The sequence below is a fragment of the Colobus angolensis genome, unplaced genomic scaffold, assembly GCF_000951035.1.
Source record: "Colobus angolensis palliatus isolate OR3802 unplaced genomic scaffold, Cang.pa_1.0 Scaffold48, whole genome shotgun sequence".
Taxonomy (NCBI): domain Eukaryota; kingdom Metazoa; phylum Chordata; class Mammalia; order Primates; family Cercopithecidae; genus Colobus; species Colobus angolensis.
In genome coordinates this window covers 14115600-14142990 of record NW_012118265.1, presented here as the reverse complement: position 1 = coordinate 14142990, position 27391 = coordinate 14115600, and the positions used below count along the sequence as shown (strand labels likewise).

General features: G+C 37.3%; 2 protein-coding genes across 5 annotated transcripts in view; one reads left to right on the top strand and one right to left on the bottom strand.

Moving 5' to 3' along the window:
• SMC4 (structural maintenance of chromosomes 4) overlaps window positions 1-9556 on the bottom strand; it is a 36761-nt gene extending 27205 nt beyond the window's left edge. The window contains exons 1-5 of one of the 2 annotated variants that reach the window (XM_011959062.1): window positions 9111-9556; window positions 7909-8049; window positions 6792-6970; window positions 5991-6182; window positions 4357-4533 (exon numbers count right to left, since the gene is read on the bottom strand). In XM_011959062.1, the coding sequence (XP_011814452.1) occupies window positions 4357-4533; window positions 5991-6182; window positions 6792-6970; window positions 7909-8044 (684 nt within the window). In that variant the 5' untranslated portion in view covers window positions 8045-8049; window positions 9111-9556. The remainder of the gene's footprint in view (window positions 1-4356; window positions 4534-5990; window positions 6183-6791; window positions 6971-7908; window positions 8050-9110) is intronic. The other variant, XM_011959063.1, reaches the window with a different exon arrangement.
• IFT80 (intraflagellar transport 80) overlaps window positions 8387-27391 on the top strand; it is a 158855-nt gene continuing 139850 nt past the window's right edge. For 2 of the 3 annotated variants that reach the window (XM_011959064.1, XM_011959066.1), the window contains exon 1: window positions 9328-9737. The gene's annotated coding sequence lies outside the window, so the exon portion shown is untranslated. Of the gene's footprint in view, window positions 9738-14852; window positions 15011-27391 lie in introns of all 3 variants that reach the window. The other variant, XM_011959065.1, reaches the window with a different exon arrangement.

The window sequence follows — 27391 nt, the reverse complement described above, 5'->3', positions numbered from 1 at the left end:
GCTCAATAATAAATTTCAGAAACAATTTTAAAACATCAACCTGAATTTAAAGTCATATCGAGGTTCAATCCAAATCACAAATAGTGACTGGCACAATCACAGACAAAAAATGTTTCAAGTTGCTACAATACTATTACCTGACGCTGACAAAATTTTACATATTCCCAGTGTTATCTCTATTTGCTGTCGCCTAAAGCACATGAACCAAGGTCTAAAAGCTTTTTTCCCCCCACTGTTATTTACTACAAACTTCCTATGTTTTAAATTACATTCCTACTATATAAAACACATTAAGCAACTGTGGAAAAGATCAAGTACGGTTTTTAAGAGTTACACAAAAAGAGCAAACATGCTCCAAGAGTCCATTTACCATATCAACAGCTTAAATATTAATTTATGGAACACTTTCTTGGGTGGCAAACCAAGACATTATGATCCAGTTATACCATTCTTTGAGAATCAATTTACAGAAATACAGCTTAAAAATCTAAGAGGAATGAATAGGTATGATGCCCTTTATCCTTATTCAAATGTAATCCAAATTTTAGCAAGTATAAACTACAGAAAACTCAAACAGTACATAGCTATAACAAAGTTTTGTTGTCCTAGTAAAGCCTCAATTATTCTTCTATTTTTACGTATAATTACTATGAAGGAGGGTTTCAATGATTCTTACGGCAAATATGAGTGTTTGCATAAAAATTAAATGGCCTAAAATTACTGGGGTTTAAGTTTTTATCTTGGTCATATTTTTATTTTCTACATCTTTTATTATACTAAATTACTGTTCTTTATCTTCCTTTAATACATTTTACTCTAATTTGATCTTTGTAAGCTACCAGGGGCCAAGAAACTAAACCATCAAGGTTAGTATCTTTCTAAAATAAAACAGAAAGAGTAATTTGTTCGTAGTTGGACTTCTTGATAACTATTTCTGGTTGGTTAGAGGTTGCTTCCTTGCTGCTCCCCACCACCTCCACCCTACTTGTGGATATTGAATACCTTTGGAAAACTGAGGTATTACCAAAAAAACTAAAAATTTCTTTTGATATTATAGCATAGGCTCATTTCTAGAGACTAAGAGACTAGAATCCAAGTAGTTTATGTGATAAGCTTAAGAGAAGTACATTGGAAAAAAGAGATGGCTAGGCAACAACTCAGACCTAGGTTAATTAAATCTCCAAATTACAAAATAATTAAAAACAAACAAACAAACAAAACTTTGCTATTATTTATTTATTTAGAGACAAGGTCTCACTCTGTCACCCAGGCTGGAGTGCAGTGGTACAATGTTGGCTCACTGCAACCTCTGCCTCCTGGGTTCAAGCAATCCTCCTACCTCAGCCTCCTGAGTAGCTGGGACTATAGGAGTGTATAACCAAGCCCAGCTAATTTTTGTATTTTCTGTAGAGACATAGTTTCACCATGTTGCCTAAGCTGGTCTCGAACTCTTGGGTTCCAGTGATCTGCCTGCCTCAGCCTTCCAAAGTGCTGGGATTATACATATGAGCTAATGTGCCCAGCCTGGTTTTTCAAACTTTAGATTTTGTAATGTGAAGACAAAAACATGAAATTGAAAACTTTGACAAAATTAAAGTTGTGCTAATAGTTGTAGCTTTTGAGGAGTTTACAAAAATATTCCTGAGGCACCAATCATTAATACAACTTTTTAGTAAAAACATTAACCATTCTTCTGCCCCTGAATGGAGCAAAAGCACCCCTAATTTATAAGTCATAGTTACCCAAGAAATGCTATACAGAGCTAATAAAACTCTACTTGTATGGACTTATAGTTATTACAACGGGACCAAGGCTCCCAAAGTAGATATATATAAAAGGAAATGTATAATTATAAAAAACACAATGGTCAATCATAACTAAAACTTTGTGAGGGCATGTATGTGTCTTTAAGGACAAGAAACAAGGTTTAGTCACCTTTATATTACTTACAGCATCTCAGCATAGTGCCTTAAAAGGAATTCATTTGAATGGCCAATTAATGAAATTTTTAATGGATTCAAGTAATAAAAATGCCTACTTGAAAAATTTGCTAAGCCAATATATTAACACTGAAAAATTTTACTCTTAGGAAATTCTAAAAAATTTGGTTCTTTTAAATCTTAAAAATAAATGTTTACTTTTACTAAATTTAGATTACTTTTGCTGTTAATCACTATTACTGGCCAAAGAGTCTACATGTTTTATTCCAAGTAATGATTTAGGTCTTGGATGTTGATACTATGATGCTGTTTCCAATTTCTCAGCCTCCCAAATCAGTTTTTAAGATAGGTGTTATTCAGTAAAAGAGAAGGTAATAAAAATCACATTTTTACTTATCATCAAATGCTTTATATTGCCAGTTAGGAGTATGAGATTTTCATAAGCGACTTAAAAAAAAAAAAAAATCCATAGAAACCATTGCCATTTTCCCTCAGTTTTAATTGGGCACTCACTATTAGTTCTACTGTAGTCCAGTCCCTGTTTCTTATTCCTAACAGGTGAGTTTCTAAGGTTCTTATCTGTAAATTTAATTGAGTCAAACTGAATCTCTTAACTTGGAACATTTACCTTGGTATTATTTGGGAAGAAATGTTTTCTAAACAACTGTAAAGATCACAATAAAAAGGTTCAGATTATCATGTGGACAAATTGGCTTTAGCATCCCATATACTTCAGAAGCACAAATGTAATATAAACTAGACAATTTATAAATTATTTACTCCCTTGGGACAATATTACATTAACTTCCTTTATTACTGAATTATGTACAGAGATGCTGTACAGAGAAAAAAAATATCCTCAGAAGGGTTAAAATGCAGTGTATTTTGATGAATCTTTACATAAATGTAAAACTCTGATTATCCCAGGATGACGGTAAAAGACGATTAAGCAAAAGATACACGTTAAGTATAATTTCCTGCAAATTGGTATCATCATCAAATTTAGCATTATATAGGGACATACCTTTTTATCCATAATTAACCAAACCAAGTCCCAGAATATGAAAGTCAATAAAACAGTTCAATTTGATTTTAAAAACACACAAAATCCTTTAACACCACATTCTATGAATTCAAATCTTGTTTAGAAATACATCTGCAATTAATTGCCTCAACATTAATTTTTGAACAAGTTTAGGTTGAAGTATTGCAAATATACTGTGCCTGGTAATAAAAGATACTAAAAAAGGTTATCCTAGAATGATACTGATTTACCTTGTATACTACAAATGTCTAAAAGTAATAATTTTTAAAAAAATTATAAGAATAAAGACTAAAATGGAAACAGAGGCTAATATTTTATAAGTTTGTTACTAGGAACATCCAGTCACCCTAACAAAACTTTTAGCATCAAATCAAAATTCCCTACTTATTTCAGTCATTTCTGCATCACAAAATAGTTTTGCTTTTATTATTATGCTTCGGTGATTCCTGATGGAACACAAGAAAAGAAGATACCCTAGAATCAAACAGGAACTTGACAAAGCCATGGTTTTACCTTTTCTTCAAAAAATTCTGAATTTTGATGACAGGGAAAAAAGATAGGGGATTTTTTTTACTAAGCCCTGCTGGTAGAATATACTTTTACTTAAAGAAAACAGGGTTTCTAATAAAAATCAGCTTGGCACAGGTACTTAATTTTTACATCTCTTTAAAAGGACTTGCTCTGTAACAGTTGTGATACTTAAGAATGTAATATCAAAGTTTCTTTCTTTCAGTAGTCCTGGTTCCACCAAGTCAGTCATTTTCAACGAAACAAAAACCAATGAGTAAAGGTTCAGTTAACCATCCGAAGTGTTACAAAGATTACATTAACTAGGTGCTTAGGTAAATCGAACACCAATTGTACCGATTTTTTCAGTTTTTGGAGGTAAATCGAACACCAATTGTACCGATTTTTTCAGTTTTTGGTTAAATATCAGAAAAGAATAACAACAAGAACAAAGGAAAAGGATAGATTATTAAAAGATAATACATTTCATTTAAAATGTTACCTTAAAGGGAAATACAAACAATGGATAAAATAGTTGCTATATCCGTGTCACACTGAAGCAGCACAGTAATATTGGTGTTTAATACATATTTCACTACGCCAATATTTACGTGCTGCTAGAGTGGAACAAGTATGTCAGTTCATCCAAACATAAAATGAACATCTGATGAAAACAGTTTTGAATGAATTTCCTTAAATTTCTAGAGCAGCAAATAATGATTCGCATCTTGACTGTAGTATGTAAACCATGATGTGCTGCTACAGTACTTTAAGGCCTCAAAAATACAGGATCCATCCAACCTAGCTTTATAGAAAAAAAAGTAACAAGAATAAGATAATCTTGGAAGTCTTTAATAAACTTACCTGTAAAATTAAAAATCTATTGTGGTCCAAGTCAATTCCATGGCTGCGAAGAAGATTTCCAACATCCTTAAATGTCTTTTTCTTTCCACTTACGTGATAGACAGAAGTATTATCTCTGTAGGCCGTTCTGGATACATAGAAATTACTGTTAGGAATGACTTCATAATCATCCCCTTCCTGTTTTGAGGAAAAACAAAACCAGAAAACAATTGTTGGTAAAAATTCACTCATTTCATACTGAAACTAATTCTATGGATTAAAAACTTCAATTGAACACGCACACAAACTGCCAGTAGTTCTCAATAATAACTTGGCTTAGCAAAGAATTGATACTTTTCCATGTTGCTTGGTCTCTTTCTCAAAGATCACAAAAACCAAGAAGCCAAACCAACCAGCCAACGAAAAAACCCACCTCCAAACAAGCCTAAATAAACATTTATGATTGAGAAGAGGTAGACAAGATTTCTACCATATTCAAAACCCATACAAATTATTAACATGTTGACAGATTTAAAAAGCTGCAGCTTTTAAAAATGATGATTCAAAGAAAAAGGAAGGAAGGTAGTAACGGGGTGATACAGTTTAGTTTTTTTATGTGGGAGGGTAAAAAGTGTGCCATTCATTTAAAGTAAAAAGCACCACAAAATAACAACTAAATTCCCTAGGTTTTGTTTTAAACAAACAGATGCAAAAAAAAAAATCAATTGCAAACCTACTTTAACACTCACTTTCCCTTACCCTTAAAAATTCTGTCATACTGAAGCAATGGCTTCTAAAATTTAGATAAATCAAATGTAATTAACAGGCAATGGAATAAAATCTGATTTACTGGCAATCTATTTTCCAACCCAACTTGTACAACAGAAAGCACAAAAGAAACTAAATTAAAATAGATGATTCTGTGTAATTAAAGCACTTTGTACTTTTTTTAAAAAAAGGAAAACAAAATTCAAAAGCCAAATCACCTCCCACTTTCATTACGTAATTAGTTTTCTATATTGTTAGGTTCCATCGAGTCATTTTTGAACAATCAATTTCCTACATTATTAAACAGAAGCGAAAGTATCAACAGGTAAATAATCTAGACATTTTACCTGTAATTGTCTCTATTTCTAGAAAACAAACATTGGCTTGCCCTTACCCATTTTAAAAGGACTTAATCACAGCAGTAGTCAAACTGAAGAAAGCTCCTTCATATCACAGATACTCAGGGGCCACTAACATTAAAGTTAAAATGCACTGAAATAATAAAGATGGTAAAACCAGCCAACTGCTATATTTTCAAGTTTAGCTAATTTATTCTAAAGCAACCAAAATATAACTTTAAAAATGAAACCAATATTTATAGTAAAATAATGCCTATTTAGTACTCAGGATCCTAAAACTGCTCAATGCTTTTATTCCAAAAAGGATTACTATGAACTATTTGTAATTCATTTCTTTAGCTAAAAAATTAATATTTTAAAAGGCATCACCACTCCCCCAAAATAAAATATGGTCAGAGGTAATGAAACCAATATTTTCTGCTATAATTACATACAAATTTCTTAAAGTCAAAAATAAAATATGCAATGCATTTAAGTCCATTTGCCTTGCTTGAACTTGTCAATAACTAAACAGTAAAAATCCCTTACCTTATCAATTATCTTTTGAAAATGAACTTCTACTGTACAACTCTGAATGTCCTTGTGTTCATCAGAATTATGTATTAATACTGAGAGTTTTTTAGATCTTATTTTTTGTGCTCGATAGCCAAACACAAAAAGCATAGAATCAATAACATTGGATTTGCCACTGCCATTTGGCCCGATAATACAGGAAAAGCGCTGCATTAAAAAAAACAAAAACAAAACAAGCAAAAGTTCATAAGGTCAAGCTAATACTACTGATTTTAACTTAAACTGTTAGGTTTTTTTTTACTTTACTTGCAGTTAAAAACTGCAAGTATTTAAAAGTTTTTATTGCTAAGCACGGACATACAACTTGAGTTTTCTTACATCAAGTTCTCCTCTCTTAAAAGTTTCAACATTTAATAAGAATGCTCTAATTCTAACGCAGACGTTTTAGAAAACTCATTTTATAGTTCAATTATCTAAGGGTTCCAATGAAGGCTTTAAGAAAAAAAAATTATCTAAGGGAAAATACTATTTCAAACAAAAACACCGACTCCATTCAATGGAAAACTTTACAGCTAGAGGTACCAAAGATAACCAGATAACCAAAAGATAATTTAAGTGTTAAAATCATATGAAACGTGTGTGCGTGTGCGAGAAAGAGAGAGAGAGAGAGAGAGAGAAAGAAAAAGAATGGCTATCAGGATAAATGGGGAGTGAGTGAATTTTAGGATAGTTACAAAACTGAAACATCTTGTAAAGACGTTATTACCTTACAACAGTTATTTAAAAGTTATAAAATAGTTATTTCCATACAAATACCTTATGGAAAGGTCCCAGAATTTTCTCCCCAGCATAGGATTTGAAGTTCTGGTTTACAATATGAGTTATCATAAGCCGAGGAGCTCCAGCTTCATTGGTCATTGCTGGAGGCGGGGGAGGAGGAATGCTATTCAAAATCTCTTCTAAACTTCTATTATCAAGCTCCTCACTTGCAGTCTCTAAGTCAGTGAAAGGAAAGGAAAAGGAAGGCAAACGGGGGAAAAGCCTACATTAGTGCAATTAGTTCGGAGAACTAATGACTGCCCATTTTTAAAGTAGGGATGGAGGGATGTTATTTATGAAACTTGGGAGTCTGTATTTTCCACTTAAATCTGTTATTATCTTAAACTCATGGGGGCGACTAAACCTTCAGCTTGATTTTATTAAAAAAGAAATTCTTGAAAGAAATGCCACCAGTCACAAAATTCTATATACCTATACCTCTTAAGAGTCAAAACACTACATCATAGAGCAAATCTGGGAAAACCGTAATAAGCTATTTCCTGCTGTCTATCCTCAACAGGAGATTAAATCCTAAGGCTCTAGATCCAATTATCCGTACCGCTGAGCACCTGGAACCTTCATTTTGGAAACTCATGAACTTCAGCGACACTGCCACGAGAGTTTAATAACGTCACCCAACTCCTGGACTCACAAAAGCTACAGTGGTTTCAAATAAATTATCGTCTTTTCTTTAAAAGCAATCTAAGACCACGGAGGTGAGGCTAGGGTCAGGAAACTTTTCATCACGCTCACATAGTCATATTGATTGTCTCTGGGAAAAAAATCCACTTGCTCTTGACTGACCGTCTCGATTTTAGCGGAAATACAATAAAGATGTCTGTACCATTCCACAGGTCACAAACAAAAATTCACAACTGACCCCATTTGCTCGCCCCCATCCCTTCCAGCGCCGTTACACCAAAATTGCACGGGAGTCTTATCTCAAAGTTGCCAAATGGCTCTCCTAAGCCTCTACGGGACCGACACCGATCTTCAGACTTCAACCCCGCAGCCTTCAGCCCGCGCTCAACAACCCCAGCCAGCCTCGGGCTGGGCGCGTAAGCCTGCCAGTCCCCCAGCGCGCGTTCCTGCGGAGTCGCGGCGGGTCACTCACCTGCGGCGGTGGCTGGGCTCTCTGCGCGGCCGGACGGCGGCTCAGGCTCCGCGTCGCTCCTGGCGCCGTCAGGGGACGGCGGCGGCCCTTCCTCTCTGCGCCGAGCAGTGGAGGGCTGGGTGCCTTTACGGGGCATGGTTGCTGGGGCCGAGGGAGAGCCGGGAGCAAGTGAGCCCGCGGGCCGCTACACCGCGCCCGCCCCTCCCGGGGAAACCTCGGTCCACCCGCTTCCATGAGCCCCGCTTAACACCCCGCTTAGAGGCAGTGGGAGTTCGGGAAGGGAGCCATCGAAAGACACCAGTGGCAAGAAGGCAGGACTGGTTTCTTAACAAGACCTATATAAGTGGGAAAAACTAGAGGTGCCTGAGGATCAATCAAGGACTGAACAACTGCTTATTTATTTTTTTAAAAGCTCTCCACCCGTCCGCCCATAGTATAAGCGTGTAATACTCGCTAAAGCATTTCTAACGGAGGAACTCCCATATGCCGGCATTTCCGGACATTCCCACGCTCTCGGCGCCAGGGATGCAAGCGCACCGACGTGGATAAACGAGTCCGTGTCAGGGTTAGGATCCCGTGGCTAGCAACTCTCTCTAGAACGGTGAGGACTTAACTGGCGACTCGCCGCCCGCTTTCGTCTGCCCGCCCTTTAGCTCCCGGTGCCGTTGACGGCCCGAAGCATAACGCGGTCTCCCTCCTCTCCGCGGTCCGACCGCTAAGGGCGAAGGCTGGAGCCAACCACTAGCAACTTCAAGTCGGACGCTGGCAGCGCCTGCTAATTTTGGGGTGGCAAGAGTTTGTCTCTCCAGCTCCCCGGGCGGAGTCCCATTGGACAGTAAACCATGAAAGGTCACCAGCGAAGGCTGAGACCCGGTGACTAGTCTCTTGGCAGAAGAGAGAGGTAGGGGGAGACGCCCTTTCCCAGATAGAGACTAGGATTTTTTAAAGAAGAGATATGCGAGGCTCGGGGCCTCCCCAAGACGTCTGAGTAGCTTGGAAAAGTGGCGCCCGGGAGTTGCGCGCGGGAGCCCGGGCCGCCGGGGAGCGGCCGAGGGGGGAGGGGTGACAGCAAGAGAAATCTCCCAGCGGCAGCCTCAGCCCGGACTTCGTCGCTCCGGCTCAAGGCCTCTGTTTTCCAGGCGCTCGCGGACAAGGCAGGAAGTAAGAGCGTGACAACCCTACCAGGAAGAGAAGTACTTTACCTGCGGGACAGTTCGCTCAGACCAAGGCTAGAGACGGTTGTGTAGTATTCACCTCCCCGCTTCTACCGGTGTTTCGGCTCCGGGTCCTTCACTCGAAAATGGCGCCTAAAATACAAACTCGAACGGAAATTCGTTACAAATGCGCGCAATGATTTCTGGGATCCACTAATTTGAAAAAAAGTGCGGCGATTACCACCGCCATCTTATGGTCGCTCCTGCGCATGCGCGAGCTCCTGGCGGGACCTACGCGGTAGAAGTTTTTACTAAGTGAAAAGGAAGAGCGAGGGATTGTTTTCTCTGTGGTCTACAACAGCAGCACTATTATTAAAAATATTTGGAAAAACAACCTGGCAAGTTTTGAAAAATATTTTTTTGGAAAGGGCAGGGTTCCGCTCACAGCGGGAGGCGGGGCTCAGTGGTCCAGAAACGCCTCTTCAGAAGAGGGCGGGCTCACCGAGAGGCGGGGTCTCTGGCCCACTCGGATGACGTGCCGCGTAGAAGTATCGCGGGAAGAGGAAGGGAGCGTAACTCTTAAGAAGTCACTATGGTGACGGGAGGTTGGGAAGCTTCTTGGTAACTGGTACCAGGTATTTGAGAGCAATCGCCACCGCTTTCCTGGAACTTGAGGTAAATCTCTTCACCTCTGGACCTGGTGGGAAAAGGGTTTGGAAGTTGTAGGCGTCACTAGATGCCATCTTTCCTGTTTTGAAAGTATGTGCTTCGTGGAGCATCATTTTCTGTCTCCCTGGCGGCAGCGGGGTTCTGGGTGTAGCTTTTGGGATGAGAAGGAGGAAGCCCTGAAATTGAAGGGAGTAGAGAGACAACTAGAAGAAGACCGGGATTAATGATAGCTTAGTCCACATGTGAATAGCGCAATAACGATTTTCGAGTTACTGGTTTTTAGATCATTGGTGTTACTAGTGAAAGGTTTCGGACTTTCAAAATAGTTTGACTAAAAGGCTCTTTAATGGAAAAAACGACTCGCCAGTGTTCTGGTTATTTTTATGAGGAAATTATCAATCAGCAAATATTCCCTAAGTAGCTTTTGTATACATTGCACTGGATAAGACATAATTAGGATTAGTAAGCAAGTTTGGCAATTCCTGTTCCCCGAGAACTTAGTTTTAGTGGGCTTTTAACCTGAGGTCTGTGGATCTAGTGGTAGGTGATTGGGCTTCACAGTTCATAACTCACCTAACATTGTATACATAATTCTATGTGCATTTTTTTGGGAAGTTAGTTTTCCTACAACTTTAATCAGAATCTCATACTTGCTCCTAATTCCCTACATTGTTAAAGAGCCACCAGCTCATTTGACTATCTCCAGTATTCATGCAACAACTCTTAAGTACTTGATATTGAGAACTACTAGCCTCATTTTTTTTTTTTTCTTCAACTTTTGCTTACTTAGGGTCTGGCATGTTAAAGCACCAAAAAATCTGCCTTCTGAATGAATTTACGTGATGATCACTCTAAATATATTATGGTTCTTCTCTCGAAGAGCATGAAGTCAGGTTCAGTGATTCTCAAAAAGGCTTGGAGAGCCACCGCCCTCCCAACCAATTGTAAGAATTTGGTGAGGTTGGGAGACTGGTGTGTTTTAAATAAGCATAGACTCAATATCGTGATATGTCTTTATGTTTGAAGTTAAAAACTATTGTTTTCATAAACTATAGAAAATAAAGCTTAATGAAAAAAAGGTTTTTGACTGGTAAGCATACCAAGAACATATAAGGATTATCTTTGAGAGCTTCTGGAATTTTTGCATTTCCAAAGGTTGTAAAACACTACAAAACCTGAGTTGGAGAGGTATCAACTATGCGGATCACCTGAGGTTGGGAGTTCGAGACCAGCCTGGCCAATATGGAGAAATCCCGTCTCTACTAAAAATAAAAAATTAGCCGGACACGATGGAGCATGCCTGTAATCCCAGCTACTAGGGAGGCTGAGGCAGGAGAATCACTTGAACCCGGGAGGTGGAGGTTGCGGTGAGCTGAGATAGTGCTTTTGCACTCCAGCCTGGGCAACAAAAGTGAAACTGCGTCTCAAAAAAAAAAAAGACCAAATTGAGTGGTGTGTTTGGGGGAGCAGAGCACATTGTAGTGGAAAGATGTAATATAGAAAACAGAAGCGTAAGTTCCGTCATTTTTTAGGTATATGCTTGACAGTTTCCTCCTTTTGTCAGTCTTGAGAGTATTTATTTATGAAACTAGCATGTAATACCTGTCTCATCATACTGTTTATGATTGTTCATCTAGCACATATTCCATAAGGATTTGATTTTGCTGTGTTTATGACACTGAACTTATTAAAGTATGCTAAGGATGAATACTGGGATATCAAGTTAGAGGAAGGGTAGCTTCTGAAGGATCTTGAAAACCAAGTCAAGGATGTTAGATATGATATGGAGGAAACGGCTTTTAGAACAATTCTGAGCCAAGGAATGACTTGGTAAATATAGGAAGAATAATTAACAGTAGTTATGTGGGATGTGTTAATGGGAAAAGAAGATGAGATCAGTCTAGGCTTTAGTTAAGATTGTTACTATATAACAATAAGTGAGAAGTGTCTACATAGTAGGATGGAAAAAAATCTGGAGTCATTTTGGGGAAAAAATCTATAGCTTTTGTAAATTGTCATGGTTCAGAGTATAAACCCTTGAAGTCAGTCATATACTATTCTTTGTGTATCCTTGAATTAGTGATAAGGTATAGGAAGAACGATAAGTCACAGAAACATAGTTTTGATAAATAAACTGACTGATGGCCTTAAATTTAATTGAACCTAACTATTGCCCACTCAGAAATTTTGAAAAGGGGCATAAACCAGGTTGTATAATGAGAAAACATAACAAACAGCTACAGAGTAGACTTAAATCTGGAGATTTATATATACCACAAAAATAAGACATTCAGAATAAGTATAATTTTTGAGAAAATATTAGAGTCACAAGAAATAGACTTTTGGTTGATTGTTGCCAATATTTTGGACATGTCTCATGAAATTAACAGAGTTTAATTACAAAGAGAAGCTGGCCTACCTGGAAAAGACTGGGTTACAATCATTTTGGAAAGTATTGCTGTAACCAGGTCTTATCTTCCTAGTTTAAAATAATCTGTCAGTAATCTCTATTTGCAATTTCAGGCAGTCTTAGAAGGAAAACCTCACTTTTTACATTAGAAAAAAATTATAGCCCACAGGAAGAAATACGTTCAAAGAGAAAAATTGGAATTAGAATTACAGTCTTCATTTTCAATTCTTGCACTTAAGCAAGGTTTTTTCATCATTTTAATAATACGTGTTTTGTTTGCCTTCTCATGTCATAATAACATTTCAGAAAGGCTGAAATTAGATTTCTGAGTAAATATTTTAAAAGATTAAGTTTGTAATTGTAAATATTTAGATAAATTAGAGATTAACTAATATGATTTTATGTAAGTATTGTATAAATATTTAGATAATATTGTTCAAGATTAATAGATATAGATACAGTGCAGATAGAAGTGAATATTCCTCCTGATAATATAAGCCCCTTGGTATATTAATGTTACAGAAACACATAACTTATCACCAAAAACCCAGGAAGCTAGAAGGCAGAACAGTTCTTTTTTGGAAATATTATATTGAAAGATAAGTATGTTTTTTTCTGTAGGTTGGAATTCTGGAAAGATATATTCAACAAGCAGTAGAGGTACAGAGTATGGCTTAAGAGAGAAAATAAAATGGGTAGTGTTATAAGAATAATTGGAACACTAAAATAGGTTAGGTTTTTAAGATTGTAAGTGGAGAGAAGTTAGCATCAAACCAAGGATATTAAGAAAATGTTCATTTTTAGAATGTAAGAAGAAATAATTACAGCAATATCTAGGATAGGACCCTCTTGATTACAAGTGACAGAAAACCCAATCCAAATTGTCTTGAGAAAAAACAAATATTGTCTCCTATAACTAAAAAGTCAGGTGACTATAACTGGATTGAGGGTTCAGACAAAGACACAAGGGTTTGGTTTCTTTCCTTGCTTTGAACTCCACTGTGTTGGCAGTATTTTCAGGTTCTGCATGATAGTCTCTAGCACCTTTAGGCTCTCCTCTTGCTGTGGTAAGATAGCTACAGCAACTCCAGCCTCATATCTTCTAAAATTAAAATCCAAGGGGAATGAGAGTTTCTCTTCCCCAGCATTGATTTGAATAAAAGTCCTGGGCCACCTGTGAAACAGTCTGTGCAAAGGGAATGGAATGCTCTAATTGGCTTAAGTCTGGGCCTCATGCCACATGGGCTAACAGTGAGGAAGTGGTTGTTGCAAAGAGAAATTCTTTTTAGGTAGGAAAAGAATGAATATATATATGCAGGGTGAAAAAACAACTTTCACTGGAAATACATTTATTAAGTACTTACTATGTATTGGGTACTCTACCGGACACTTTACATACTTTATCTCATTTAGTCATAATAACGAATTTGTCAGGTAGGTATTATTAGCCTCATTTTACATAAGAAAGAAAACAAAGTATAGTATCTTCGTGAAGATAGCCAGGTGAGAGTTTTAATAAGAAGGGATTCACGTGTGGAGAATGGTGATCTTATAAAAATATCGTTTATTAGGGTTTTGTAGAAATGCAGAAATGCATAAAAATTGGGTCATAATCCCTTTTACTCAGATAATCCTATATTAAATATATAAATGGATAGATTAAAAAGTACTGTGAGCATTGTTAAAAACTTCAAACAGAACAGAAATATATAAAATTAGAATTTAAAGCTTTCCTTCTCATCCCAGTGCCCCTACTCTTTTAGAGGTCTCCATTATTAAGTGTCTTGCATATCTTCACAGAAAAATGTTTTGGTATCCACCAGCTTAAATGTATCTCATTTTTTCTTTTCACAAAAGGAATTGAATTATATAATACAGCTGTATATCTTGCTTTTGTCATTTAGCATAGACATCTTTCTGTATCAACATGTACAAGTTCGTCTCATTTTTAAAATAGTTTTTTTTTTCTTTTTTGAGGTGGAGTCTCACTCTGTCACCCAGGCTGGAGTGTAGTGACAATCTCAGCTCACTGCAACCTCCACCTCCCGGGTTCAAGTGCTTCTCCTGCCTCAGCCTCCTGAGTAGCTGGGATTACAGGCACCTGCCACCACGCCCAGCTAATTTTGGTTTTTTTTTGTTTGTTTGTTTTTGTTTTTGTAGAGATGGGGTTTCACTATGTTGGCTAGGCTGGTCTCAAACTCCTGACCTCAAGTGATCCACCCACCTCAGCCTCCCAATATGCTGGGATTACAGGTGTGAGCCACCGTGTCCAGCGAAAAATAATGTTAAAACACAACCTTCAACTATATCAGCTATGCGATTTTTAAAAAATGTTAGTGGAATTAAAAGTGTGAATTAAAGGTGACTACATATTTTTAAATTTGTGAATCACATAGTTTAGTGGTTAGAATTTATTAGACCACCCCACAGAAGAATTATAAGTATAGCCAATAAGAATAATACTGAAGTATGGCTATTAATCATAGCTAGAATTTCAAGGAAACGTAAATACCACAGCATTTAGCAAATGCATACAGGAATTGAGATGGGGTGGGAGTTGAAGGTCTTCACTAATTAAACCACGGTTGTCCAACCCACAGCCCGTGGGCCACATGTGACTGACCCAGGACGGCCTTGAATGCAGCCCAACACAAATTTGTAAACTTCCTTAAAACATTATGAGATTTTTTGTGATTTTTTTTTTTCTTTAGCTCATCAGCTATCATTAATGTTAGTGTATTTTATGTGTGGCCCAAGACAATTCTTCCTCCAATGTGGCCTAGGGAAGCTGAAAGATTGGACACCCCTGATAAAGTAAACTACTGTACTGTTTCCTGTGGTTAAGCCTTTGAGTCTGTGCCTGGAAATGGTGAGCCTGCTTCTCTCTCTTTTCTACCATGCAAGAGATCTCAGCTCAAGTCTGCAAGTTCTGTGATGGCACCAATCTGAATAAAAGGCTTGCCTTTCCCCTTTCTCCTTTCTCTATTGGAGAAGAGATACAGGAGTCTGGTCAGAGCTATCAATTTAGGAGACTGCTGATAAAATCTGTACTTCTTTTAATAGGACCTTGGTTAGTAATAAGCCAGCCTGCTGTCTCTATTAACTAGTATGCAAGTGACCTAAAGAAAACGTGGTATAAATATGCTTGTGATCTAGCTCTTGAATTTCTTACCCATCCTTCACATTCTTGTTCACTACTAGAGATATTTCTGCCACTTCTTATCTACAGGTACATTCTTGTTAACAAGTCATGGTCTCCCTGTTTATCACCTAAAATTTTTCTTATTGTTAATGCTTTTACCTCTTAGTTTTATTTCCTAAATCTAATTCTTTTATTTTCTTTTTTAAAAACCATCTGTTTTACAGTTCAGTGACATTAAGTATATCCACAATTGTGCCACTGTCACATGCATTCATTCATCTATCCATCCACAGAACTCTTTTCATCTTGCAGAACTGAAACTGTGCCATTGAACAATAACTCCCTATTCTCCATTCCCCTAGCCCCTGGCAGCCATCATTCTACTTTTTGTTTCTATGAATTTGACTACTTTAGGTACTTTATATAAGTGGAATCATGCAGTATTTGTCTTTTTTCACTAGCTTTTTTCAATTAGCATAATGCTTACTTAGGTCTAACTCTTAATTATATTTTCCTGATTTTAACTCTTCCATATTATAAACACATATCCACACAGGGATGTAAAATCTATAAACATTTAAATTTCTAATTTTTGATAGTACTTACAGAGTTCTGTAATGAACAGATTTGAATATACAGTCTCAGGCTATGATGGTTTGACATGATTTATATTGACTTTATGATGGTGTGAAAGGGAAGCACTTTTCAGTAGAAAGTCTTTAAATTTTGAATTTTGATCCTTTTTTGGGCTAGCGATACATGATATGATGCTCTCTTGGGATGCCTGGCAGTGGGCAGCCTGCCACAACTCCCAGTCAACCACATGATCATGGCGTAAACAACTGATAAGCTATAGTATGCAACTACAGGCTAATGTGAGTGTTCTAAGCATATTTAAGGTAGACTAGACTAAGCTATGATGTTTGGTATGTTACGTGTGTTAAATGTATTTTTTATTTAATGATATTTTCAACTTATGATGGGTTTCTTGAATGTAACCCCTTTGTAAATTGTTGAGGAGCATCTGTATATCTTGGTGTACATTCGTATGTGTAGAGTGAATTCCTATGACTAGGAATTATTCCCAGTGTATATTGTTTATATGATACTTCCTTTGCATCAGTAGCTTCTAGTTTAAAATATGGCATAGATCGTAGATTTGGCAGAGCCTTAGTTTTATTAATATTTACCTGTGTTTCAGCTATAAGGAAGTGTAGAGAGGAAATAATTTGTTTTGTATAATGGGAAGAAGGACTCATAAGACATGGAATTCCCCAAACTTAGGAAATGCAGCACCAATTGACCTACCCTTCAATAATGTATGGAAGTATCTGTTTCTCTGTACTGGGCAACTGGGTTTTGGGTATTTTGCGTTTGGCCACTCGGAGAACAGAACAATGTATCTGGTTGTTTTAATTTTCATTTCTATAATTATAATTGAGGCTGGGCATTGCTTCTTGTTTCTGATTGCCCATAACCATCTTTATGTTTCTACGAACTATGGATCTGTACATTTTTAAAAATAAAAGGTACCCTATTATCAGTGCCCTTGATCAAATGATTTTTAAGGGGACTGTGCTCTCTTATTTTCCTGTTTCCATGATATTGCTAATCTATCCCTCCACTGGGTCCTTTGCTTCCAAACTTGTTGTTTGCTTCCAAACATGCTAAGGTGTACCCTAATTTAAAAGGCCTTCATAGCTATAGCTGTATTTCCTTTAACCCCTATACTTATATACTTTTTAACACACACACGTGTATATATATATATACAGCATATTAATACACACACACGTACTACTACATCTATCTACACTTACAGATCTTTAACCTCTGCACTTATAAGCTATGTCTACTGGCTTCATATTTTCTCCATTTGTTCATTGGACAAACGTTTACTGAGCACTTACTGTAAGGAAGGCATGGTTCTAGTTGCAGGGGATTTTTGGGTGCACAAAACAGACAAAAATTTCTGCCCTTATGGAGCTTACATCTTAGAAAGCGGCAATGGTAAGTAAAATACATAATATGACAGACAGACGTAATAGGGTATACAGAGAAGGCTTTACTGAGAAGTGACTTTTGGGCAAAGATATAAAGAAGGAAAGGGGAGTAAGCCATACAACTCTCAGGGTATAGGGATTCCAGGCAGGGTATGGTAAGTACAAAGGCTCTGAGGCAGGAGCATGCTTGAAAGAAAAGCATAGATGTCATTGTGGCTGGAGCAGTTTTAGTGAAAGCAGAGAAAGGCAGAAGATATTGTCAGAGAAATAATGGGTATATTACTCAGGGCTCTCTAGAGTAAACAGAACCAACATGGGGTATATACAGGCATACCTCAGAGATATTGCAGGTTGGGTTCCTGACCACCACAATAAAGCTAATATTGCAATAAAGTAAGTCCCATTAAGTTTTTGGTTTCCCACTGCATATAGAAGTCATATTTACACCACGTGGTAGTCTATTAAGTGTGCAGTAGTAATATGTCTAAGAAAAGAATGTACATAGCTTAATGAAAAACTACTGTATTGCTAAAAAATGCTGATACTCATCTGAGATTTCGGTGAGTCATAATGTTATTGTTGGCTGAGGATGTTGCCTGGATGTCAATGGCTGCTGACTGATTAGGATGGTGGTTGCTGAAGGTTGGGGTGGCTGTAGCAGTTTCTTAAAATAAAACAACAATAAAGTTTTCTGCATTGATTGACTGTTTCCTTCATGAAATATTTCTTTCTAGCATGTGATGCTATTTGGTAGCATTTTACCCAGGGTAGAAATTCTTTCAAAATTAAAATCAGTCCTCTTCAACTCTGCTGCTGCTTTATCAAATAAGTTTATGTAATATTCTAAATCTTTTGTTATTTCAACAGGGTTCATAGCATCTTCATCAGGGGTAGATTCTATCTCAAGAAACTACTTTCTTTGTTCATCCATAAAAAGAAACCCCTCCTCTGTTAAGTTTTATCATGAGATTACAGTAATTTAGTCACATTTTTGGGCTCCATTTCTAGTTCTCTTGCAATTTGTAAAGCAATATGTTATTTCTTAAACAATAAGACTTGAAAGCCAAAGTGACTTCTTCATTCATGGGCTGCAGAAAGGATGTTGTTGGTAGCAGGCATGGAAACAACATTAATCTCTTTATACACCTCCATCCGAGCTCTTGGGTAATTAGGTACATTGTCAATGAACAGTAATCTTTTGAAAGGAATCTTTTTTTTTTCCTGAGGAGTGTGTCTCAAAAGTGGGCTTAAAATAGTCAGTAAACCATGCTGTATACATATGTGCTATCATTCAGGCTTTGTTGTTCTATTTATAAAACACAGGCATAATTCTTAATGGCCGTAGGGTTTTTGGAATGGTAAATGAACATTGGCTTCACCTTAAAGTCACCAGCTGCATTAGCACCTAACAAGAGAATCAGGATGTCATTTGAAGCTTTGAAGCCAGGCATTAACTTGTCCTTTCTAATTGTGAAAGTCTTAGATGGCATCATCTTGACTGTTTCATCTACACTGAAAACCTGTTGTTTAGTGGAACCACCTGATTTCATTAATTATCTTAACTAGATCTAGATAACTTGCTGTAGCATCTAAGTTAGCACTTGCTGCTTCACTTTTTGCCTTCATGTTATGGAGAAGGCTTGTCTCTTTAAATCTCATGAACCAAACCCTGCTAGCTTCAGACTTTTCTTCAGCTTCCTCACTGAGATTTCTCAGCGTTCACAGAATAAAAGAGAATTAGGTCCTTGCTCTGGATTAGGCTTTGGCTTAAGGGAATGTTGTGGCTGCTTTGATCTTCTATTCAGACCACTAAAACTTTCTCTATATGAGCAATAAGGCAGTTTTACTTTATTATCATTCATGTTTTCATTGAAGTAGCACTTTCAATTTTTTTCAAGAACTTTCTCTTTGCATTCACAACTTGGCTGTTTGGCACAAGAGGCCTAGCTTTTGGCCTCTCTGGGCTTTCAACATGCCTTCCTCACTAAGCTTAATCATTTCTAGCTTTGGATTTAAAGTGATAGACCCTTCTCTTGAATACTTAGAGGCCATTGTGAGGTTATTAATTCACCTAATTTCAATATTGTTGTGTCTCAGAGAATAGGGATGTCTGAGGAGAGGGATGGGGAAACGGCCGGAGGGTGGAGCAGTCAGAACACAGACAACATTTATCCGTTAAGTTTGCCGTTTTACACGGTCATGCTTTGCGGTGCCCCAAAACAATTAAAATAGTAACATCAAAAATCACTGATTACGGATCACTGTGGCTGATATAATAATAATGAAAATGTCTGAAATATTGCAAGAATTACCAAAATGTGATACAGAGACACAAAGTGAGCACATGCTGTTGGAAAAATTGTTGATAGACTTGCCCAAGGCAGGGTTACCACAAACCTTCAATTTGTTAAAAAAAAAAAAAAAAATGCAGTATCTGTGAAGTGTAATAAAACACAATAAAATGAGATATACCTGTGTCTGTGTATATATGAGATATGATATATATAAGATACATATATAAGATATATAGTATATACATATATTCCCCACATAAAGTCATAAATACATAGATCTATCTGTCTGTATATAGAGGGAGAGTTTAGGAGTTGTCTCATGTGATTGTGGGAGCTGACAAGGATAAAATCTGTAGGGCAATGCTGTCCAGTAGGTTGGAAATTCAGATATCAGTTGATGTTGCAGTTTTGAGTCCAAAGGCTGGAAACTCAGACAGAATTTCTGTGTTTTAGTCTGGAGGCAGAATTCCTTTTTTGTGGGGGAAAACTTGGTCTTTGTTCTTAAGGCCTTCAGCTAATTGAATGAAGCCTACCTACATTATGCGAGGTAATATGCCTTATTTAAAGTTAACTGGTTGAAAATGTTATACTCACCTGTAAAAAAATACCTTTACAGTAGTGTTTGCCCAAACGACTGTGCGCCATAATCTAGCCAAGTCGTCACATAAAATTAACCATCACAATGGAAATCCAGATTAATAAGGGCCTTGGACAACATTGTCAGAACTTTGTTTTCACTCCGGGTGAGATAGGAAGCCACTGAAGAGTGTTCAGCAGAGTACCATGGTTTATTTTTTTTTTTTTAGAGACAGGGTCTTACTGTGTTGGCCAGGCTGGAGCTCAGCGGCATGAACATAGCTCACTGTAACTTCAAGCTCCTGTGCTCAAGCAGTCCTCCTGCTTCAGCCTTCCCAAGTAGCTAGGACTACTGGCATTCACCACCATGCCTGGCTAATTTTATATTTTTTTGTAAAGAAGGGGGTCTCACTATGTTGCCCAGGCTGGTCTTGAACTCCTGGCCTCAAGCAGTCTTCCTGCCTTGGTCTCCTAAAGTGCTGTGATCACAGGCATGAGACATTGTACCTGGCTGTGGTTTATTTTAAATCAGTCACATTGGCTGTTGTGGTGAGCATACATTGTAGAGTGTCTCAGAGGCTAACTAGGAAGCTGTTGTAGTAATTCTGGTTAAGAGAACATGGCATCTTGGATTGCGGTCATAGTGGAGATGGTGAAATGTTTTACATTTTGAAGATAAAGCCAACAAATGTTTTTATTTACAAGTTGGATTTGGTTTATGAGAGAAGAGTAAATGATGACTCAAGTTTTTGGTGTATGTAACTGGAAGAATGGAATTACCATTTACCAACAGGGGTAAGAATGTGGGAGGAGCAAAGTTGGAGGGAAAATCGGGTTTGATTTGGATCTTTTTAAATTTGAAATGTCTGTTAGACATTCAAATAGAGTTGTCAAATAGATATAAAAGTCTGGGGTTCAGTGGAGAGATACAAACTAGAAATATGAAATTAATAGTTGTCACTATATGGTGAATACATTTACATTCACATTAAGCCATAAAACTGGATGAGTTCACCATGGCAGTGAGTGCAGATATAGAAGAGGTACAAGAACTGAGCCTACCATTTAAGGCTGGGCATATTAGGAGAGATTAACATTTGGTTATTTCCTCTGTAATTCTCTGTAGTTCCTTTCCCTCCTTAAACTGCTAGTGAAGTAAATGCCAACACCCTTATCAAGATTGAAAAGAAATCCCGTTGAGTTCTATATGCTGCTAGAGGACTGCCCCTTTTTCCTTATGAAAGTCTGTATCACTACTGCCTAAGAGAGCAGTTCCAGGAAGGCTACAGTTTAAATCGATTAGCCACCTTTTCTCAAGAGACATTTGGGACTACTATGCCTTACCTTACATCCCTGTTTACCTCAGTCTCCACATTCAAGACTCTTAATTCCCTGCATTAATTTGTTATTAGGATTAGCTGTTGATGACAGTAACTTAAATATGATGCAACTATTCTCTGTCACTTAAAATTTTGATGGTACAGGATTGATGTGATTTTCCACAAGGTCAGGAATCTTGGCTCTTTTTTATCTTGCTGTGTTATACATGGCCTTGATGGCATGGCATGGGGAGTGTCACTCTTCCAAGTTTTTATTTCAATTATGCTGTGATTTTATATAACTTTTTTTTTTTTTTTTGAGACAGAGTCTTGCTCTGTCACCCAGGCTGGAATGCAGTGGTGCAATCTCGGCTCACTGCAACCTCCACCTCCTGGGTTCCAGCGATTCTCCTGCCTCAGCCTCCTGAGTAGCTGGGATTACAGGCACCTGCCACCACGCCCAGCTAATTTTGGTTTTTTTTTGTTTGTTTGTTTTTGTTTTTGTAGAGATGGGGTTTCACTATGTTGGCTAGGCTGGTCTCAAACTCCTGACCTCAAGTGATCCACCCACCTCAGCCTCCCAATATGCTGGGATTACAGGTGTGAGCCACCGTGTCCAGCGAAAAATAATGTTAAAACACAACCTTCAACTATATCAGCTATGCGATTTTTAAAAAATGTTAGTGGAATTAAAAGTGTGAATTAAAGGTGACTACATATTTTTAAATTTGTGAATCACATAGTTTAGTGGTTAGAATTTATTAGACCACCCCACAGAAGAATTATAAGTATAGCCAATAAGAATAATACTGAAGTATGGCTATTAATCATAGCTAGAATTTCAAGGAAACGTAAATACCACAGCATTTAGCAAATGCATACAGGAATTGAGATGGGGTGGGAGTTGAAGGTCTTCACTAATTAAACCACGGTTGTCCAACCCACAGCCCGTGGGCCACATGTGACTGACCCAGGACGGCCTTGAATGCAGCCCAACACAAATTTGTAAACTTCCTTAAAACATTATGAGATTTTTTGTGATTTTTTTTTTTCTTTAGCTCATCAGCTATCATTAATGTTAGTGTATTTTATGTGTGGCCCAAGACAATTCTTCCTCCAATGTGGCCTAGGGAAGCTGAAAGATTGGACACCCCTGATAAAGTAAACTACTGTACTGTTTCCTGTGGTTAAGCCTTTGAGTCTGTGCCTGGAAATGGTGAGCCTGCTTCTCTCTCTTTTCTACCATGCAAGAGATCTCAGCTCAAGTCTGCAAGTTCTGTGATGGCACCAATCTGAATAAAAGGCTTGCCTTTCCCCTTTCTCCTTTCTCTATTGGAGAAGAGATACAGGAGTCTGGTCAGAGCTATCAATTTAGGAGACTGCTGATAAAATCTGTACTTCTTTTAATAGGACCTTGGTTAGTAATAAGCCAGCCTGCTGTCTCTATTAACTAGTATGCAAGTGACCTAAAGAAAACGTGGTATAAATATGCTTGTGATCTAGCTCTTGAATTTCTTACCCATCCTTCACATTCTTGTTCACTACTAGAGATATTTCTGCCACTTCTTATCTACAGGTACATTCTTGTTAACAAGTCATGGTCTCCCTGTTTATCACCTAAAATTTTTCTTATTGTTAATGCTTTTACCTCTTAGTTTTATTTCCTAAATCTAATTCTTTTATTTTCTTTTTTAAAAACCATCTGTTTTACAGTTCAGTGACATTAAGTATATCCACAATTGTGCCACTGTCACATGCATTCATTCATCTATCCATCCACAGAACTCTTTTCATCTTGCAGAACTGAAACTGTGCCATTGAACAATAACTCCCTATTCTCCATTCCCCTAGCCCCTGGCAGCCATCATTCTACTTTTTGTTTCTATGAATTTGACTACTTTAGGTACTTTATATAAGTGGAATCATGCAGTATTTGTCTTTTTTCACTAGCTTTTTTCAATTAGCATAATGCTTACTTAGGTCTAACTCTTAATTATATTTTCCTGATTTTAACTCTTCCATATTATAAACACATATCCACACAGGGATGTAAAATCTATAAACATTTAAATTTCTAATTTTTGATAGTACTTACAGAGTTCTGTAATGAACAGATTTGAATATACAGTCTCAGGCTATGATGGTTTGACATGATTTATATTGACTTTATGATGGTGTGAAAGGGAAGCACTTTTCAGTAGAAAGTCTTTAAATTTTGAATTTTGATCCTTTTTTGGGCTAGCGATACATGATATGATGCTCTCTTGGGATGCCTGGCAGTGGGCAGCCTGCCACAACTCCCAGTCAACCACATGATCATGGCGTAAACAACTGATAAGCTATAGTATGCAACTACAGGCTAATGTGAGTGTTCTAAGCATATTTAAGGTAGACTAGACTAAGCTATGATGTTTGGTATGTTACGTGTGTTAAATGTATTTTTTATTTAATGATATTTTCAACTTATGATGGGTTTCTTGAATGTAACCCCTTTGTAAATTGTTGAGGAGCATCTGTATATCTTGGTGTACATTCGTATGTGTAGAGTGAATTCCTATGACTAGGAATTATTCCCAGTGTATATTGTTTATATGATACTTCCTTTGCATCAGTAGCTTCTAGTTTAAAATATGGCATAGATCGTAGATTTGGCAGAGCCTTAGTTTTATTAATATTTACCTGTGTTTCAGCTATAAGGAAGTGTAGAGAGGAAATAATTTGTTTTGTATAATGGGAAGAAGGACTCATAAGACATGGAATTCCCCAAACTTAGGAAATGCAGCACCAATTGACCTACCCTTCAATAATGTATGGAAGTATCTGTTTCTCTGTACTGGGCAACTGGGTTTTGGGTATTTTGCGTTTGGCCACTCGGAGAACAGAACAATGTATCTGGTTGTTTTAATTTTCATTTCTATAATTATAATTGAGGCTGGGCATTGCTTCTTGTTTCTGATTGCCCATAACCATCTTTATGTTTCTACGAACTATGGATCTGTACATTTTTAAAAATAAAAGGTACCCTATTATCAGTGCCCTTGATCAAATGATTTTTAAGGGGACTGTGCTCTCTTATTTTCCTGTTTCCATGATATTGCTAATCTATCCCTCCACTGGGTCCTTTGCTTCCAAACTTGTTGTTTGCTTCCAAACATGCTAAGGTGTACCCTAATTTAAAAGGCCTTCATAGCTATAGCTGTATTTCCTTTAACCCCTATACTTATATACTTTTTAACACACACACGTGTATATATATATATACAGCATATTAATACACACACACGTACTACTACATCTATCTACACTTACAGATCTTTAACCTCTGCACTTATAAGCTATGTCTACTGGCTTCATATTTTCTCCATTTGTTCATTGGACAAACGTTTACTGAGCACTTACTGTAAGGAAGGCATGGTTCTAGTTGCAGGGGATTTTTGGGTGCACAAAACAGACAAAAATTTCTGCCCTTATGGAGCTTACATCTTAGAAAGCGGCAATGGTAAGTAAAATACATAATATGACAGACAGACGTAATAGGGTATACAGAGAAGGCTTTACTGAGAAGTGACTTTTGGGCAAAGATATAAAGAAGGAAAGGGGAGTAAGCCATACAACTCTCAGGGTATAGGGATTCCAGGCAGGGTATGGTAAGTACAAAGGCTCTGAGGCAGGAGCATGCTTGAAAGAAAAGCATAGATGTCATTGTGGCTGGAGCAGTTTTAGTGAAAGCAGAGAAAGGCAGAAGATATTGTCAGAGAAATAATGGGTATATTACTCAGGGCTCTCTAGAGTAAACAGAACCAACATGGGGTATATACAGGCATACCTCAGAGATATTGCAGGTTGGGTTCCTGACCACCACAATAAAGCTAATATTGCAATAAAGTAAGTCCCATTAAGTTTTTGGTTTCCCACTGCATATAGAAGTCATATTTACACCACGTGGTAGTCTATTAAGTGTGCAGTAGTAATATGTCTAAGAAAAGAATGTACATAGCTTAATGAAAAACTACTGTATTGCTAAAAAATGCTGATACTCATCTGAGATTTCGGTGAGTCATAATGTTATTGTTGGCTGAGGATGTTGCCTGGATGTCAATGGCTGCTGACTGATTAGGATGGTGGTTGCTGAAGGTTGGGGTGGCTGTAGCAGTTTCTTAAAATAAAACAACAATAAAGTTTTCTGCATTGATTGACTGTTTCCTTCATGAAATATTTCTTTCTAGCATGTGATGCTATTTGGTAGCATTTTACCCAGGGTAGAAATTCTTTCAAAATTAAAATCAGTCCTCTTCAACTCTGCTGCTGCTTTATCAAATAAGTTTATGTAATATTCTAAATCTTTTGTTATTTCAACAGGGTTCATAGCATCTTCATCAGGGGTAGATTCTATCTCAAGAAACTACTTTCTTTGTTCATCCATAAAAAGAAACCCCTCCTCTGTTAAGTTTTATCATGAGATTACAGTAATTTAGTCACATTTTTGGGCTCCATTTCTAGTTCTCTTGCAATTTGTAAAGCAATATGTTATTTCTTAAACAATAAGACTTGAAAGCCAAAGTGACTTCTTCATTCATGGGCTGCAGAAAGGATGTTGTTGGTAGCAGGCATGGAAACAACATTAATCTCTTTATACACCTCCATCCGAGCTCTTGGGTAATTAGGTACATTGTCAATGAACAGTAATCTTTTGAAAGGAATCTTTTTTTTTTCCTGAGGAGTGTGTCTCAAAAGTGGGCTTAAAATAGTCAGTAAACCATGCTGTATACATATGTGCTATCATTCAGGCTTTGTTGTTCTATTTATAAAACACAGGCATAATTCTTAATGGCCGTAGGGTTTTTGGAATGGTAAATGAACATTGGCTTCACCTTAAAGTCACCAGCTGCATTAGCACCTAACAAGAGAATCAGGATGTCATTTGAAGCTTTGAAGCCAGGCATTAACTTGTCCTTTCTAATTGTGAAAGTCTTAGATGGCATCATCTTGACTGTTTCATCTACACTGAAAACCTGTTGTTTAGTGGAACCACCTGATTTCATTAATTATCTTAACTAGATCTAGATAACTTGCTGTAGCATCTAAGTTAGCACTTGCTGCTTCACTTTTTGCCTTCATGTTATGGAGAAGGCTTGTCTCTTTAAATCTCATGAACCAAACCCTGCTAGCTTCAGACTTTTCTTCAGCTTCCTCACTGAGATTTCTCAGCGTTCACAGAATAAAAGAGAATTAGGTCCTTGCTCTGGATTAGGCTTTGGCTTAAGGGAATGTTGTGGCTGCTTTGATCTTCTATTCAGACCACTAAAACTTTCTCTATATGAGCAATAAGGCAGTTTTACTTTATTATCATTCATGTTTTCATTGAAGTAGCACTTTCAATTTTTTTCAAGAACTTTCTCTTTGCATTCACAACTTGGCTGTTTGGCACAAGAGGCCTAGCTTTTGGCCTCTCTGGGCTTTCAACATGCCTTCCTCACTAAGCTTAATCATTTCTAGCTTTGGATTTAAAGTGATAGACCCTTCTCTTGAATACTTAGAGGCCATTGTGAGGTTATTAATTCACCTAATTTCAATATTGTTGTGTCTCAGAGAATAGGGATGTCTGAGGAGAGGGATGGGGAAACGGCCGGAGGGTGGAGCAGTCAGAACACAGACAACATTTATCCGTTAAGTTTGCCGTTTTACACGGTCATGCTTTGCGGTGCCCCAAAACAATTAAAATAGTAACATCAAAAATCACTGATTACGGATCACTGTGGCTGATATAATAATAATGAAAATGTCTGAAATATTGCAAGAATTACCAAAATGTGATACAGAGACACAAAGTGAGCACATGCTGTTGGAAAAATTGTTGATAGACTTGCCCAAGGCAGGGTTACCACAAACCTTCAATTTGTTAAAAAAAAAAAAAAA